The 19,232-nt window shown below is 42.6% G+C and overlaps 1 protein-coding gene across 1 annotated transcript in view; it reads left to right on the forward strand.

Moving 5' to 3' along the window:
• Positions 1–4,057: 4,057 nt before the first annotated feature.
• The window catches only part of diaph2 (diaphanous-related formin 2), a gene marked incomplete at its 3' end in the record, with an annotated part of 255,964 nt that continues 240,789 nt past the window's right edge, over positions 4,058–19,232 (forward strand). The window contains exons 1-2 of the mRNA XM_079497475.1: positions 4,058–4,165; positions 4,909–5,265. Of these exons, the coding sequence (XP_079353601.1) occupies positions 5,179–5,265 (87 nt within the window). The 5' untranslated portion in view covers positions 4,058–4,165; positions 4,909–5,178. The remainder of the gene's footprint in view (positions 4,166–4,908; positions 5,266–19,232) is intronic.

Raw genomic sequence — 19,232 nt, forward strand, 5'->3', positions numbered from 1 at the left:
TATTGTCTGACATCGCAACAAGCACAAAGACTTAAAAGCAATTAAATGGTACAGTGACTGGAACAATATCTTTCTAAAACAAAAGCTCTTTAACTTCAAGTGCAAAACATGATGCCAAATTCCCCTTGGTGTCAGAGGTGCAGAGACACATTGACAGCTTACATTGTTTACACAGCACATACTGACATGCATCACAACTCAAAAGCCAGCGTGTAGGACGTACAGGAATGGGTTCTGGTCAAGACGTCACATGAAACATAGGACAATACCAATTTACAAGACCATCGAACAACAATGTGGAAATGGAAACCATTTGCAAATGACAGCATCATGAAGGACCCATAATGGACTGTCTATAAGCGCCATTTGAACACAGTTAAATCAACACTGAGGATTTGACGGTGTAGCTTGTCAATGGGTGATCCTCTCAGCATAGTGGGCTACATGTTACAGGGTGATCTTCACCAGGACGGGCCGTGAGTTGTGAGTTGCCGAACACAAAAACAGCATAAGTTGGAGGGTCGCTGTATACGAACAACGAGGCGATCGGTTAGGCGGTTCCTATAGTTATGCCTGAGACAGGCAGGCAGGCAGGCAGGCAGGCAGGCAGGCAGGCAGACAGACAGACAGACAGACAGACAGACAGACAGACAGACAGACAGACAGACAGACAGACAGACAGACAGACAGACAGACAGACAGACAGACAGACGTTATTTATGAATCCTTGTCTAATAGAAATAAACAAACTGCAATATCATCTCTCCCACGTCCCACTTGGACCATGCAGAGAGACATTTGTGGTTTTGCTGGTTCTTGGAAACTGTTGGTCCTACCGAATTGCCACTTGGCACTGTGCACCATATGGGACACCATGTTGGGTTGAACGCCGCCCTAATTATGCCCCGGGACGGACGGACGTAAGGACAGACAGGACAACACTGGCCTATTTGGGGCCATCCCTGTCAGGAACGATGGAATTTTTGGCTGTGTGGCCCAACCGTGATTCAAAACATTTAGGCCGACGGGTTGGGTTAGCCAATCAGGGACTTCACTGGCTTAGCAGCATAAACTTGATGTGACACTGAAGCCCACGGTTTGTGTTGGCGACTCAGCGATACCGATGCATACAATCTCCCAAACACACACTGAGAATTATTCTGCCTCTTTTTCAGACCCGTGGCAGGCAGACACATATATCTGTCTGAATTGTCTCATTTGGCACCGGAAACGCACACACAGATTCTATGAATTACAGTACAGACACTAGTGCTGCTGAGGGGAACCCTGATGCTCATGCAATGTGTGTCCAGATGGTGTTTTCATGCCAAGTTGCTGCACTATTACAGTTGGGTGCCACCGATATTGTCCCTTATCATTTGACCCATTTTGGCCTGACCTCAAAATTTAAAATAAATCCTTCTAAATCCTCCAGTTTTCTGAAATAAATATTTTCACGATTTTTCAAAAATAGCAGACCTACAAGCTCGTAGCGCGCCACTCGGTGGCGCGCTATGAGCTTGTAGATCTGCTATTTTTCAATAGCTAAATTATAACATAATGTTTAAAACACCAAAAGGGGTTTTGCGCAGATCACGCAAACCTCAGCAAAAAGAAAAGGACAATATTGATGGCCTCCAACTGTATACTACTGGTTAACATCAGGTCATTCTTTAGAAATATCAATATGGTACCAACATTTGCATCCTGTGTTATAATCTGCTTATAATACTAGGGGTGTAACGATACATTGTAACAGCGATACGATACGTATCACGATACATGGTTGACGATACGATACATTATGGTTCATTATGGCGATCCGATCCGATTCAATGATTTGAAATTGATACAGTAAATATTTAACATACATTGACATTATTTTAAAGTCATTTAAAGTAATTAATCCCCTCTTTCTTTTATCTTCTAAAAATTGCTAAATACCATGCACAAAAATGTAGTATTGATACAATCGATTATTTGCATAGCAAAACGATTTGATACCGATTATTTGCATTGCAAAACGATATGATATACATAATCAATGTTGCTGTTTTCATTTCGATATACTTTGATTCATGAAATTAAAATCGATTTTTCGTCTTCACATTTTGACATTTCTTTGGACTTCACATTTTGACATTTCTTTGTACTTCACATTTTGAATTTTTTTTGTACTTCACATTTTGAATAATACTATAATTATATTTACAATAACTCATACATACTCATAGTGCTTTATAACAATAATCACGACACGTTATAAAGCAGTCTATAATGACATAAGGTCAATATTGCAGTGGTTTAAAAGGCTGCCGCGAGGAGCTAAACATGAGAACTAAAATGGGCACGCAATGAATTCAGGTCCACTCCAGCTGTAAGTTTGACCATTTATTCACTGACCACACTTAAAGGTTACAACTGTTCCCAGGCTTTAGCTATATACCTAAACGTGGATGTAAAGGTGAAAGTGCGTTCAAGGCCGTCAACAGAAATTGTGTTCTCCCACGCTCATCCCCTCTCTCTGTCCAACTTCCATTACTCTAGTGACAGGTAAACGCCATGATATCAGTGTGGCAGCGCCCCAGACCCAGTGAACACGCCCACCACCTGTGCACTGTGCAGGGCCATTAAAGTGACATACCGTAGTCAATTATACTATAGCACATGAGACTAAAGGCATACAAATCACACTATGGCTCCTACAGTCAAGTATTATAATCAATCAATATAATGTATCAAGTATGAGAATTATAAAACACCATGATCCTCGCCAAATATTACGATTAGTATTACGATACGTGATCGCAATAGTAATTATAAGAGGCTTTATATGTGTTATGATTACATTATGAGTGCTTATGAGTGCTTATACCTGTAATTATACAGTGTTATAATAAGAAGATTATACGTTAATACTTGACCTTATAAGTCAGGGGTGCCCAAAAGGTAGATTGCGATCTACCAGTAGATCACAGGACATGTCCCTAAAGAATATTTCATTTAAATATATAAAAAACTATTTTTGCAATCTGCCACTTGAGTTAAAGGTGACTTGATTGATTGACAAAAGGGGCCTGTAAGCTCAAACTAACAATGCAATATTTTGTTTTCAACAGAGTTGCTGTGCACAAACAAATACAAAAACCCCCTATTAGATTTTGATCTCCCCCTCTATTCCCCATTCCAAGTGCATTTTGTCCTATAGGCCTAATGCCAGCGCCGCTGTTCTAAAGCCCCCTCAGGTACATATTTAAACTATTTTCAGCAATGGTGGGTAGATCTTGTTGAGCTGATCATTTTGAAAGTATAGCTCTCACGTCATAAAAGTGTGGGCGCCCGTTATAAGTCATAGAATGCTTCATGTGTCATCATGATTATTGTCATCATATCATATATAATCATATATCATATAATGATATCATTATGATTAATAGTATATATAGTATAGTACATTATGAGTATTTATGAGTTCTTAGAACTAATTTATAATTGCTGACAGTGTTCTATGCAGATTATAGAATAGGATGCATACAAGTGTTACCAAAGAGGTTTATACTGTACAAACTGTAAGCCTACAGTATTCAGGATAGAAAATAGCACAAGGCCTATCTTTATTCCATCGACTGCATGTGAAAGATGTCACCTGCAGACTGTAACAACTTGAATGAAATACCTATATATATATATATATATATATATATATATATATATATATATATATATGTGTGTGTGTGTGTGTGTGTGTGTGTGTGTGTGTGTGTGTGTGTGTGTATGTGTGTGTGTGTGTGCGTGTGTGTGTGTGTGTGTGTGTGTGTATGGTAAACAGTAAACAAAATTGGGACAATGGGGGCGCGGTACTGCGCCGTTGTGTCTCCCTCTCACTCTCTCATGCTTGATGTGTGATGCTGCTTACAGATCAGTTGTGACTGTACATCGCATCATCATCATGCAGTTGCTGTGAGAGGGAGCGGCGTGTGACACAACAGCCTCCTCCTCCTCCTCGGCGTCGGTCTAGTCGACCCCTCGACTGCCACGCGACGTGACCAATGGCTGTCGGAATCTCCCGCGCCGACGCCGTCGCCGGGGCCAATCGCGTTCCGCGCATTCCGCGGTGGGCGGGCCTTACGGTGGGGCCTGGCTTTCACGTTTGGTTGCGACCATGGTAAGCTCTGGGATTTTTTGTGAGTTTTCTTTGACAGGTTATTTAATTATTACATTATATTTAATGGCGTCTGTTGTGTATGGTGGCGGGTGGTCTGATATTGTGGCGGTGAAATAAATATCACCCCCGGTGATAAGGTGTCTTGTTTACAGGGGGTTCAGTTGGTTGGCAGGACATAATGATGCACACAGTATAATGTAAAGTAGCCCCCCAAGCAGAGAGAGAGAACAACGGTGATTTATTTAGTTTCATTTTTTTAAACATGTTTTTTTTTTAAATAAATAATGTGAATGGTGGCTGTGCTGGTGTGGTGGCTGCTGAATGATGCTTCGGTGATGCACGTTGACAGCTCTCAGACTATTATTGTTACATTGTCGTCCAAGTATCGTATCGGTTAGTTTTTTAGGCTGCTCCACCACACACCCTGCTAGTTTGTTTCCAAAACATGTTTCCCCCCTCCTATATTGTAAACATTGTTTGCGCTACAGAGCGGCTACAAATCTTCATATCTAGTATACAATATGCTATTGTCCCTCTGCTTAATTTGACTTGTGTTGTGTTCATTTGGAATGTGTCTGCATACTAATTAGTGTATTGTGGGAAAACACGTGCTGAGAATCCCAAACGAGATAAACAAACGCGTGTGCGCTGTGCAGCCTAGGAGACGCGGCTGCTGGTGAGGCTTATTGATTACATTGATTTCTATTATTAATATTATTAACACGTGTTCTGGTTCCTTTCAGAGCGTCTTCCCAGTGAGCCTACAGCTGAACTACCACACCTCCGCCCTAACTGGATACAACTAAAGGAGTTTTTAAAAGAGCACTCAACTTTTAAATCATTTTTTTAAACACTACTTTTAACGGAATGGCTTTTGAGAAAACTTAACATTGGCTGCTTTTTTTTTATCCAAGTGTTGGCAAACGTGCCGGGTGGGAGTTGTTTATTCCCTATAAAGTTTTGTTTTTACACAACTTTTAATTCTTTGAGCGGAACTACAACTAAAACCCAAAATGGACCAGGCCAGTGGCGGAGGAGAGGACCCGAATAAACCATCTAAGAAGAAGTCCAACGAGGACGAGGGTAAAAACAAAAAGCTGGTAGGTGTTTTGGAGTTGGACTGGTTTGCACTGTTTAGTAGTTGTTACCATAACAGACATGATGACAAAGTCACATTCTACTTTGTTGTACAGCCAGTCAGACAGGCAGGCATGCAATGGTTAAACTATCATCATGATGATGTCTGTTCAGTAGCAGCATTTCTACACTAAGCATATTAGTGAATGTGCTTAGTGTTTTCTGGCAGCAAGTTTAACCCATTAAGACCTGATGAGGACGATTCTACAAATGCCTTCTAAATCAGTAGTTTTCACACTTTCAAAAAAGTTCAAAAATTGCAGCATGATGGACTGTGAGCTTGAATATATGCTATTTTTGAATAGCCAACACAAACATCTTAAATGACACAGGTGCTTTACCCGGTTTTAATGCGTATTATTGAAGTGAGGGAAGTATATAGCCCCTATCGGCACCCTCGGTTACCTTTTCTGAATTTTGGACGGCGTTACCCTAGGGTCCCTCATCGGTTATTCTACTCTCCATAGGTTTAGATTGACCTCTGTTCACGAAGACCTGCTCGGTCGCTTGAGTGTTGGTGAGATGTTTCAAAGATGCATACAACAGCTTTAGGAGACCGCAGAAATGTGTGCGAAAAGGCGCTAATCGGAGTTGCCGTTTGAATTTATTCTTCGCTGAACTTCTCTCTTCCTTGACTTCCTTGTTGACTTCCCATTGTACCGCCTCCCGCACCGAGACTGGCTAGCTGCACGTCCTAGTTACTGCCTCTGATTGGCCGACCGCATACATGCAGGATGTTTATAATGCTGTTGTGTCGTGAGAGGCTGGACATGGGAAGTGAGGAAGAGAGAATTTCAGAGAAGCCAAAACTTTAAAAAAAAAGTAAAAATACTTAACGGCAGCCTGGGCCATGGCTCAGTGGTCCAGGCACCTTGGCTGGTAATCCTTATCAGTGTTCCGCGGGTTCGACTCCCGATCCCGACGGCCTTTGCTGCATGTCTTCTCGCACACGTTGCTGCGGTCTCCTAAAGCTGTTGTATGCATCTTTGAAACATCTCACCAACACTCAAGCGACCGAGCAGGTCTCCGTGAACAGAGAGTAGGTAAATCTGCGTCCTATGGAGAGTGGAATAACCGATGAGGGACCAAAATTCAGAAAAGGTAACCGAGGGTGCTGAAAGGGGCTAGGAAGTATAGTGCAGTGTATCATTATATTCATTATCGATATTGTGATGTGAAACTAGATATTGCACAGGACTGCGATTTTGGATATTGTGATATGGTATTGGTAGGTATGATGTTGGTAGACCCGAAACCCTGTTGACCTCAGGAAACATCACTGAGGATACGTCCCAGGTGCATCCATGCGATGTATTTTTAGTTATAGTTATTCTATTTATAGTGACTCATAGGAATAGACTATGTGACAACCAGGTATAGTCTGGTGACCACCGGAGAGACGGGTGACAGCCGGAATGTAGACGGCACCCGGGTGAGCAGTATGGGTTAGCGCCCCAGCCTGTGTCCTCCGTGAGGAGGAAGCCCAACAAACCTCTGTGAGGCCTTTAGGAGGGCCATTATAATCCACCACTCCTGAATGGAGTGCCTGGTGTTGGGAGTCTGGTGCAACGTCCTGAGCAGGAGTGGACCTGGTGAGACGTAGGAGGGGCCCGGACAGGAGTCAACCCACAGAGCCTAGTCCTTCCATGCGCCAGAATTTGGTTCTCCCAGTCCCGGCAGAGTAGTTCCGGAGCAACGGATTGTGTGGCCTTGCTCATTCCCTGATGGACTGATCGAGGGTAGCTACTGGGACGTAAGTCGGGATTTGATCAACCCCATCTGGGTCGCCTGAGTGAGGGGTATGATGTTGGTAGACACGAAACCCCGTTGACCTCAGGAAACATCACTGAGGATACGTCCCAGGTGCATCCATGCAATGTATTTTTAGTTATGGCTATATAAAAAATGCTATCTTTTTTGTGGGTTTTAATCGCAGCCCTATTTTATACTTTATGGTAAAACATAGCCGATGTACAAGGTTGTGAGCTCGTAGATCTGCTATATTTTTTTCACCATAGCTACCAAAAATATAGAACTGAAGTCCTGACGTCACTCATTCATCCCCTGGGTCACAGAAGTAATTTCTCTATGGAGAATAACATTGGGTCATCATAAAATCATCTCATATAAGAATTGTGGTACAAAATTACAACTAATTGTCCCGGTGCTATTGTTAGGGAGGTGGCTCTGTATTAGGCTATTTTGATAGATAGTCACTCATACTTGATACAGTCTGTTTATAGAGAAAATGTTATTAATTCGGCGGCGGTAACATTAGCGTTTTCTCGCCATCAGTTGATCTTTCATATCTATATGAGTCAGCTGTGCTCTTTTTTTTTTCTTCTTTTTTTGGGTGAACACAGTTCTTATATGATGCGATTTTAAACTAAAGTAAACACGTCTATGGGAATTTAGAATGTGGAAGAAGAAGATAAACGTCACCCAGGTCGGATGCGTAAATGACTTCAGACGTTGGTGCTCTATCAAGACAAGTAGAGAATCACTCTCTCTCAGCACTTCACTGTTTACTCCCCAGGGAGATGAACACAACACATGTAACATGTTGTTGTACAGTACAGTACATCACTGTGTGGAGCAACACTGCAACGTCAAATAGCTATTGATGTCTCTTGATAGCCCCAGATGGGGCTCCTCTGCCTTCCATGACTATTTAATGTAGCCTAGGCTAGTACTTAGTTGCAGAACGACAGTTCATTGGATTGGAGTGAGCTAGTGTTTCATTCAGTGATGTGCGTTTGAAAGCATTCACCCAGACCACGTTGTATAAACCTGTATACCACTTTATCCGTTAACCTGGAAAGCACCTGTGTCATTACATTTCTTTGCATTTCTTATTCAAAAATAGCAGATTTACAAGCTCATGGCGAGCTTGTACATTTTCTAAGTGTTGGAAAAAGTTTGAATACTTTTGCATTTTCTTAAAAACACAAAACTTCTCTTCTGGGGTCGGCAGGACGAAGCATTTTCAGATTATGTCCACCAGTCCGTGGCCAAATATATACAGTATATCAATATGTATGTGGGTCCTTGACATGGAAACGTTTGAGAAGTACTGCTTTAGCAGGCACATGATGCAGCAGGTCATGGTGGCACAGTCTGCAGTGCTGTCGCCTCACAGCTAGAAGGTCCCGGGTTTGATTCCCGCCGGGAAAGCTGTGGGTGCTGGGGGCGTGTTCTCTTCTCTCCTCCACGTCATCAGCACCAACACCCTAGGTGGGGTTGACGAAAGGTCCTTTCTGTGAGGAGTTTGCATGTTCTCCTCGTTAGGGGTGAGAAAATATAATATCAAAATATTTTTTGATGAGCTCAGTTCGCGGCTCTCCCCAGGTTGGCAGAGGGAGAGTAGCGCCCAGGATTACAGTTTAGGCAATTGGCACCGGGTGATAAAATCGTGGCATAAAAAATGTAAGAAAAAAATTATTTATAGTAGAATTGGCCTCAGGTCTTAATGGGTCAATAATGCTAAGGGGTCCCTGTGATGTTTTACACTGGCGTTCTTGTTACAATTTGAGTTCATTGTTTCACTTCCAAGTATGTGAGATAAGAGGGGATTTCAGTTACTTTCTGTCCCATTGAGTGAACTGATATCACTGTGGTTTATGATTTGACAGTTACGTGTGTCATCTCTATTGACATGACCTAATCTAATAACGGAACCACTTACGACCTTCTGCATTTAAAAGATAACCAAACTAGCGAATTTGCAAACTTCTCTGTGTTTTCTCAGATTTAGAATTTTGGAAGTAGAAAATATAAGTTTACATATAATGACATATATTTTAGCTGAAATGATGGCCCCAGAAATATGGATGGACACTAGGTTTCAAGTGGTTAACTGTGCAGTTGAGACGAATAACCCATATAAGTCCATACTAATTATCAATAATGTATAAATGATGCATAAGGGGTCAGGACAGATAGGCCTTTTCGGGGAGGGGTCAGAATACATTATGGACATATATGGTATTATGGTTATTCATTTCAACTGCTCAACTATTGAAGGACACAGCTGACTGATATCTGTCATCACACAGTTCACACTGAGCAAAGTCTGTCTTAGGACTGAGCCGTTATTACCTCATAGTTTGAAGATTGAGACACTCTTATGAGCTCAGATGTCAGTGAGGTATTTTAGTGCATGGCATTCCTTAGACAGGAAATTACATCACCACAGATCTAGGAGGGAAGGGGGTCCCTTTGACAATCACATCATCACTCCTGTGTCTCCAACAACTCTGCTCTACATAGTAGAGTTCATTACTACTGTGTCTCCAACAACTCTGCTCTACATAGTAGAGTTCATTACTAGACTGACAATCACATCATCACTCCTGTGTCTCCAACAACTCTGCTCTACATAGTAGAGTTCATTACTAGTTGTGTCTCCAACAACTCTGCTCTACATAGTAGAGTTCATTACTAGTTGTGTCTCCAACAACTCTGCTCTACATAGTAGAGTTCATTACTAGTTGTGTCTCCAACAACTCTGCTCTACATAGTAGAGTTCATTACTAGTTGTGTCTCCAACAACTCTGCTCTACATAGTAGAGTTCATTACTAGTTGTGTCTCCAACAACTCTGCTCTACATAGAGTTCATTACTAGTTGCTCTACATAGTAGAGTTCATTACTAGTTGCCATTGGTAAAAGATTTCCGTTATTCCGAGTTACATTTTCATCTGTACATTACTTTGGTTAATGTGAGAGTTAAGCACAGTTGTGTATTATGGCTCGTTGTTTGTCACAGTGTGGTCACCAGCTTTTTAACGGTCCCTGGTGGGATCTAAAAAGGGAATGCTGAGCTCCATCACTGTGTGCATGAAAGTGCTTCTGGTGCACAAATTAGTCTTTCTACAACCAGAGGATTTCCATGCGATCATGCGGACCACCTTTACTCCCTTTCCTTGTTTGAAGACCGCAGCATATTTCAGGTGGCAATGCCACTAACGGCCAAGCTACACCAGGCTTTTCGCGCACAAAACGCGCACGTTTACCCCCGCGCATGCGTTTAATTTAGGTCCAGTCCTATTTTAAAAAACGCACGCGCGGGCGTTGATTGATTGAAGAATTTATTAACAGTTTGCAGAATTACAGTACATTTCAAGCACAAACTCAATACAAAGGCTGTTAACTGTGAGTGGACGACCCAATTAAGCATTACACTTGTTTCCAACAGGGTCCACCATGTTCAAATCATCAAAACATTTAGAGACGTACAAATAGACACTTCTATAGACAGAACAGGAATTCATCAAAAAGGAGGTAAAAAGGGAAAAGAAATATATACAGTGAGGGGAAAAAAGGGGGGGGCGGGGGGGGGATTCAGATTTTACGGGGGCCAGTTTCGAATTGCAGCCATCCGTAGGTGCCCTTTGAGAGCGGTTTTGAAGGAGTCAAGGGATTCGCATGTCTTAATGACAGTTGGTAGGGCGTTCCACATTTTGGTGGCATAGGAGCGAAAAGAATTTAGTCCCTTGTTTGTGCCGAATCTGGGTTGTACATGGTTCGTTGCACTCCCTCTGGTGTTGTGGGTGTGGACTTCGTTAACATTAAGGAAGTATCTAGACAGGTACATGGGTATCTTGGTGGTGTATCGAATCTTGTGGACCAGACCCATTGCAAGTTGCTGTACTCTGTCGTCGACCCTAAGCCATTCCAGCCTGTCGAAGTGGGCAGGGGTGAGGTGGGTTCGGGGGGCTAGATCAAGTAGGAGCCTGACCAGTTTGTTTTGGGAAGTCTGGAGCCTGGTTTTAAGGGCCTTTGAGGTGCTGTGGTACCAGGAGGTGCATGCATAGTCAAAGAAACCCTGTACAAGGGCTCCTGTTAAGGTCTTCAAGGTGTTTTTGTTGACCAGTGAGGAGATCCTGTAGAGGAATCTTGTTCTATGGTTGACTTTTTTGATTACGTTGGTGGCCATTTTATCACCGGAAAGATTAGCCTCCAGGATGGAACCTAGGTAGGTAATTTCATCTTTACGTGTGATAACATTGTCACCCACTCTAACCAAGAAGCCATTTGCCTTGCTGAGATTACTAATAGAGCCAAAGAGAATGGATTCAGTTTTTCCCAGGTGTAAAGATAGTTTGTTATCAGCGAGCCAGGTGCAGATTCTACCGAGTTCAGAGCTGAGTCAATGATTGGCTGCTGATGGGTGACATTGACGCCAAACATAGTTTAACTGAAGGCTGATTTCCTGCTCTGTAGTACTGGTAAAAGAGTTTTGTATAATAATGTGTTATTATTGATGAGACAAAAGTCAGGAGTTACTGTAAAATTTTAAACTAAATCTGTTACGGTGTGATTAAATGGAAAATATATATCGCCAGCTATGATGGCATGCTTCATGCCCTTCCAAATCCACTTCAGGCTACAACTGAGAGCCAATTACTAATATTTCCTGCGCAGGGTGGGGCTTGTAGTACCGTTGGCTATCATGCTTCATTGAGCTTTAGGAATGCAAACGTCTCTTCGCCTCAGGCAAAGACTTGATGGACTTGTATACACTGAGCTCTGTGTACTCTACTGGGACTGACCACTAAGACCAGTGTCAGCAAAACCAAGTGACCCTTCCTTCAAACCTCTGCCCTCTCTCTGATTCACATTTATAAGACAGACACATGAGTAAGACAGCAGTGAGAGCCTGAGGCTACAAGTTGTAATCACTGGTACGTGTTCCAGCATGGTTAAGGTAAGGGAAAGTATGGCAGAGATTGCTGCCCTAAAACCCCAGTGTAACAACTCCATGTAACACCTGGTCCGGTCCTTTAGCCTAGCCTGGCTAATAAGCCAGACTAATATCACACAACACTGTCGCGGTATATCAGTCTGGGCTGGCTCCACTTGGATTTCATTTCCCGGGGAACATTTTCTCTTTGACGCAATTGGTCAGAGCTACTGTCAGTCAAAGGTCTCAAGCATTGAACGTCACTGTACCAAAGCCCGCCTATATTGCATACCGTGTCCCGATTGGTCCGACCTGTTCTCTGCTGTAGGAAAGAGGCGTGCTACTGAGCCTCGCCAGACCGTAATCCGCTGGTAGGCAACTTTTTTTTGCCAACGGCTGATTCGGTCTGGTTTATTAACCAGGCTACCTTTAGCCACCACCCCTCATGTTTAAACATGCACCCCAATAGAGCGTCGCCAGGCCCAGGAAATAATTCCGAATGCATTTTTCCCATAGACATTTCAAAACTAATTTATTTAACCCATTCAGGCCTGACGTCGAAATTTTACAATTTTCTGAAAGATTTGAGGCACATTTTAACGATTTTTCAAAAATAGCAGTGCCGTGCTATGAGCTTGTAGATCTGCTATTTTTCAATAGCTAAATTATAACGTAATGTATGTAACCACCAAAAGGGGTTCCCGCTCAAAATGGGTTAAAGACCTTTTGCGTCGGACAAAGCCAACTCGAGTTGTGACAAATCATGACAATAAACCAAAAAAATTGGACGGAACAAATAATTAGAAGAAAAAAAACGGCAGGTTACAATTTTTTTTGTTTTTCTTCTTTGTAATTATTTGTTTGGTCCAAAATATTTTGTTTGTTGTCATGATTTGTCACAACTCGCTTTGTACGACGCTTAAAATGTCTTTAAATAAATACTTTTCGAAATGTCTATGGGGAAAAATGCATTGGGAATTATTTCCTGGGCCTGGTGTCGTCATGAAAGGGGGCGGGACTGCGACGCTCTAAACTGCTCTACTGACTAGCTCAGTGCTGATGTCATCTTCCTCTGTGAGCTCACTGCCTTCCTGTTCCTTTAAGAGTTCTCAGGGCCAGACATGTTCCCTGTTGCTCAATCAGAACACATACTACAGACCCAGGCAAAGGAAGCCTGGCTCAAAAGCCCTCAGACAGCACTGAATGCGAGGGAGGAAGACATTTTTCATGTCTGGGTGGAGCTATGACATGACATGTCCTTTTTGTTTTTAGCTCCTCTGAGGTGTAGCTGGAACTTTAGTTTGCAGAGATGTAAGGAAAGAATGTGCATGCTTAATCTATAGCACAACCCTCACAATCTTTCTGAAACAGCAAAACGACTACACAAATGCAACTCCATGCTCTCGCAATTTGGTCACAATGAGATCATTACAGTACGTCATCATCTGACAAGAAAATCTCTTTGACTTCAATTGTATGACTTTGCCGTTCAGTCTTTTCCATTTATGGGCCTACAACTGGTGCAGTGTCATTTGTGTGGATGCAGGCCAGCATAGGGGATGATGGGGTTCAGTTAAAGTGAAGGTATTCACTTGCTTTGGGCATTGAGAGAGGCAGTGAGCCATTCCAAGTCTATAGCATGGAACATCGTCAGCCTCTCAAGTGACGGGCATTGGCAGGCACTGGCCAGGGGCCACAGTGTGGTCTGGGAAAATGTTGTTACGCCAGCCCTGAGAGGTGAAACTGTGAAAGCCACATGTTTGTTTAATGAGTGCAGTATTACATCACCGTGGCACTGTTTGTGCAGTGGACCTAGAATGTGGATACACGGCACAGCCAAGGACATTTCGCTAATGCTCAAGAGCATTTAAAAGTTTAGTGGACTTTCAAACATTCTGAGTTGCTTCCGCCTCAACTGTAAGGTGGTCATCTCAGAATGTCCTTGTTTTAAGTTGTCAAAGCATTTAGGAAGTGGAGTCCCCCTAAAAATAGTACACTGGGCATATGGAATGCAGTTGTTTTCAAAGGAATTCAGTGGATCCGGTTTCACTGAGTGAGGAGAGATGATCTCCCTCATGCATACCAGTGTAAAACATTCCTTCAGAATGTGATGACATATCCCAAATGACGATTACAGTAAGTGTTGTCAAGGGCATTGCGCCTAGTATTTCAAATTTGACAACTGAGCTCAAATTAGAATAATTTCCAAGTGAGCAAAGTTAAAATAGTTTCTCTGATCATTCAAGGTGAATTTGTTTCCAATTTGAACTAATGTACTGTAGGTACATACTGTACAGTAGGTCATGTGCTGTTCAGTGTTTAGAATACCCCCTTACAGGCCAACATGATGCAATAGGCATCGTAGAGTGGGTCTTTACTCTTTATGTAATTAAAGGACCACTTTACCACTTTTCAACTTCTCTTCCTATAATTGGTCCTAACTAATGTTCATGATAAAATACCACCATTGTTTTCTACTCGGTCTGTGTCTCATAGGAAGGCTGTGGGCAGTTCAGAAACCCGTCCACCAGTGACATCATCGATGGTGAATCCAAGCTAATAGAAACGGCAGGCTTTCTTTTCCTGAAAAGTTGCAATGCAAAAGTTGAAGCCATCGTTCTCACGATAATAAAAATCTAAATATATTTTAAAACAAATCTTGTTTAAAGAAAATCTGCCTAATGATGATGTCACTGGTGGACGGGTGTCAGAACTGCCCAAAGCCCTCCTATGAGACACAGACTGAAATAGGAATAGGAAAAAATGGTGGTGTTTTATCATGAACATTAGTGAGGACCAATTATATGAAGAGATATGTCTGTAATTATAATACATGTTCATGTATACTGTACATGAACACACAGGATTCAATTTCTTTAAAAAAAAAGACTTACAGAGGCATGAAACCCTATGCTGAGTTTATTGTTTGTTTTTTCAGTTCATTTAAAAAACTGCAGCAGATTAAGTACATGGCAGGTTACAAGTAATGCAGCTGCTGCAAATAAAGTAATATTTTAGATTTAGATGTGACTGTCAAATGCACATTGACACTATACACACCTATTAGCTGCAGCTGCATTGCTCAATGGTCGCCTTACATCATGTACCATAAAAAGTTACTTTTAGGGGCCAGCCACACATCTGCATCAGTAGCCAACTACAAAAAGTGCCCTTCTGGGCACAGGTCTCCACCAGGAGGATAGGAGTGTGAGTGTGATGTTTGGCAAAATGTTTTGGAGCAATATAAACGTGTGTGTGTGCGCGTGCGTACATGCGTGCGTGTGTGTGACGTGGCTTGGCCTGTTGTAGCGCCACCATGAGGCTGATTTGAAAACTGTCAAGTGGCATTTCTTCCAAAGCCTAGTGGGAATATGCATGCAGTTTCACCACAATCGGACAATCGGCGATTTGTACAAAATGGGTACAAAGCGGGCTACTCCTGAAAAGTTTAGAAGCCAATCGTAGCCAATGAGGGTGGATTATGAGAAATCAAACAAACCCGTCTTGATCACATGACTATGGAGAGCATGTATACCGATTTGCGTGAAATTTGGACAACATCTGAAGGAGTAATATTAGAAAATGTGTTTTACATATGTCGGCCTCCTGGTGGCGCTATAAAGAGCAGATGTGAAAAATTCCAGGCAAAGGTTTTTCCTTGGCCTCTAGGGAGTTGGCATACAAAGTTATCCACAGATCCGTGCAGTTAGAGGTAAAAACACTTTTCTGCCAGTTATAGCGCCACCATGAGGCTGAGTTGAAAATGTTCATGTGGCATTTCTTCCTCGGCCTAGTGGGAATGTGTGTGCACAATTTCACGGAAATCACACGATGTGTTCATGATTTGCAGCATTTTGTTTGAAACTGAGCACTCCTGCTTGCTTTGGAAGCCAATCTTAGCCAATCAGGATGGAGTCTGAGAAATCTGAAAGACCCGTTTCGTTGAATGGCTCTAGAGAGACTGTGTACCAATTTGCGTGATGTTTGGACAAAATCTGTAGGTGTACTGTCCAAAAACTTGTTTTGCACAAAGCGGCCTCCTGGTGGCGCTATAACAGGCCGTTCTGGAAACTTTGGGGCAGAGGTTCATCGTTGGCATCCAGGGAGTGTGTGTGCAGAATTTGGCATCGACAGGGTTAACGGTGCCGGAGATTAGCTGATCACAGACGGACGGACGGACGGACGGACGGACGGACGGACGGACGGACGGAGTGCAAAACATACTCTCTCCCCATGCCTTCGGCCTGGTGGAGACAATGATATCAGGCACGTCTGTTACACAACAGACGTGCCTGATATCATTGGTAATGGCTACTGATGCAGATGTGTGCGTAACTGTAGTCCTGGTGCTCTTACCACAATTCTGGCCTTGGACGTGTATACATGTCTTTTATATAAAAACAATGGGGTGCCTTGGACGTCATTGTTGTTTATTGATTAAAAAAAATATATATATATATCCGATAAAAATAAATAATTGGTTGTCCTCTCCTTTTGCAATGTACTCCTTGTTGATTCGCGCATGTGCACTGCCATTCACTTCCTTGTTTGCGGCTCGAAAAGAATGGCTCGTATCTCCTAATCTAGGGAACTCTCCATGGTTTTGATCAGATGGGCAATGTTCTGTTTTCATTTCTAACTTCAGCATGCCTCTTGTTCGAAATATTACTGCTTCTAGAGAGACTTTAGCGTGACCAGCGCGAGGTAAGAATGGAAGTATTATGCCTCCCGGTTTTGGGGGGGAACGGAAGGTGGGGCTTTTCAGAGTAAAATCTGCCATATCTGCTGGCACTCTAGCACCATTCTTTTTAAAACCTCTGGCGCATTCTAACTGTGGCATACCCCTTCCTGTTCCTTTCTCCCATACAGTGTGTGTTTGACCCACCAGCAGCAGATTTGATCTTGAAACACTTATCATAACTGGAAATACCCTATGTGTTCAGTTCCAGTTCAAACAGAGCTATGGGAAAAAAGACCCGGAACAGGTAACAGGTATGCCCCTCTTAAGAGCACAAGGACTACAGTACAGTTACGCACAGAGCTCACGTTGTCTTGCAGGTTGTAGGCAGTGCCAGTGTGGTCTAGTACGCTCCTAAAATCGGTATCTAAACACACTCAGAAAAAAACACTGCATGGTACGTTAGCTACTAAAGGGTGACTCTGCAACCCTGGGCCTTTCTCTTACTATTGACCCCAAAATACCAATAACGAAGTGTCTTTTATCCTCCCAACCTGTACCTTAATGATTCAAATGTGCATGCATGTGATTGATAGTTCATGTGAGACTGTAGCTGTTGTGCATGTGATTTTCAAGTACATAGACAGGTGACTGTTGTTAGACCCATGGGTGGCATTTAGCTATACATGGTGTATCATGTTTTTGTTCTGTCACTGAATCCAGCACCAATACCAGTGCTGTTTTCCAACTGACTGCTGATGGCTTTTTAATGCTGTTTTGGTGCACAGGCTGTTGATTATAGTTTCACTTCATTTCCACTTGTCTTGGTTCATCTTCTTTAGGCTCACTGATCATTAGTTGACTCTAAGTTATGTCACGAAAGGCCTCCAGAAAAAAAACAAAAAAACAATCCAGCATACAAAACCAATTTCATCCACGATTAAACAGGGGAGTTTCAATAATTCCCATACGTATAAAGAAACCCAAGTTTGTGATACTCTCGACGTCGAATCCTCACCGACCAAAAGAAATCTGTGCGTGCGTGGCCTCAACTTTAGCATGTCACATTTCTGTCAGACTCTTGAATAGCTTCTGCTTTCATGCTGAGAGTGTGTGTAATTTCTAATTAACTCAGAGTAATTTAATCAGACCTTAATGATTGTAATCACAATAGGCATTTACTAAGCAATTAAAGTAGATGGACAGTGAATGGACAGTTCAGGCCCACTTAAGCAATGTTGTCTTCATTAAGACAACATGGCCATGGGATGCCAGACAACATGGCCATGGGATGCCTTGTTGAAGTAGAAGGCTAATGTGCAGTGGAGTCTAGTTGGATCTCTTTCTGTTCAGTTGCACTCCACAGTACACTACTGTATCCCATATCGACTGACTTCCCACTTTGTCAATCAATATGTTGACGAAGCACAATTGCTCAAAAGTAAAGACGTAGCCTTAAAGGGTTATTTATATGTAGTTGCGGGCCGGTGTCGCTCACCGAAAATGGCCGATCTACAAGCTCACAATGCTTTGCTCTGCGACGCACTGTGAGCTCGTAGATCAGCTGTTTTTGGTGATCGACACGGCGCGCAACAAAGTATCAGGCATTAGGCTTAAGTGGTGCAAACATGCGACATAGGCATTATTTCCTATCTGTAAAGCCGGGCCCGGGGCCCCACGTTTATTCATGTTGTCATGTTTAGCAATTAGCAAAGTAATCCATTACAGGATGCCCTGGCATCTGAATCACGCTGTGAGCAGCTATGAAATGTGACACGTGACGTCACCTTTGTTCTCTTGACAGGAGCACACAGGTCTGCTTCACTGTACATGCCATGGTATTAGGGAGGCATTTGAAACCTTTGGCAGCTTTGGTACATGGACCACAGGGCATTATAGTTCATAGGCTAGTTCAGCATAGACCCACCCGCATATCCATCCCATACAGTTGGGTGCCACCGATATTGTCCCTTATCATTTGACCCATTTAGGCCTGACCTCAAAATTTAAAAAAAAATTCTTCTAAATCCTCCAGTTTTCTGAAATAAATATTTTCACGATTTTTCAAAAATAGCAGGCCTACAAGCTCGTAGCGCGCCACTCGGTGGCGCGCTATGAGCTTGTAGATCTGCTATTTTTCAATAGCTAAATTATAACAATGTTTAAAACACCAAAAGGGGTTTTGCGCAGATCACGCAAACCTCAGCAAAAAGAAAAGGACAATATCGATGGCCTCCAACTGTATGTCCATACAGTATGAGCATAATGGATATCCAGTTGTCCATAATCGCCGATCCAACCAATAGGCCCAAAATAATGGCAGAGAGATCTCCATATATGGGCACAAAAGGGACACCGACAGGTATGGCTACTCTGACAAAGCCCCCCCAAACCACTGCACCAAAGGTTGCCACGTACTGTTCATCAACCTTTGTATTGGTACCTAATATATCGCATAGCTAGCTCCTATTCACTCTGTAGATGTATTTATTAGCTATCTTTGTGAGTTGCTGTTAAAGTTCATCTCGCTCTGTGCTATTATATACTTGTTTGTCACTTGTGGGTTGA

This window comes from Electrona antarctica (assembly GCF_951216825.1).
Source record: "Electrona antarctica genome assembly, chromosome: 1".
Lineage (NCBI taxonomy): Eukaryota > Metazoa > Chordata > Actinopteri > Myctophiformes > Myctophidae > Electrona > Electrona antarctica.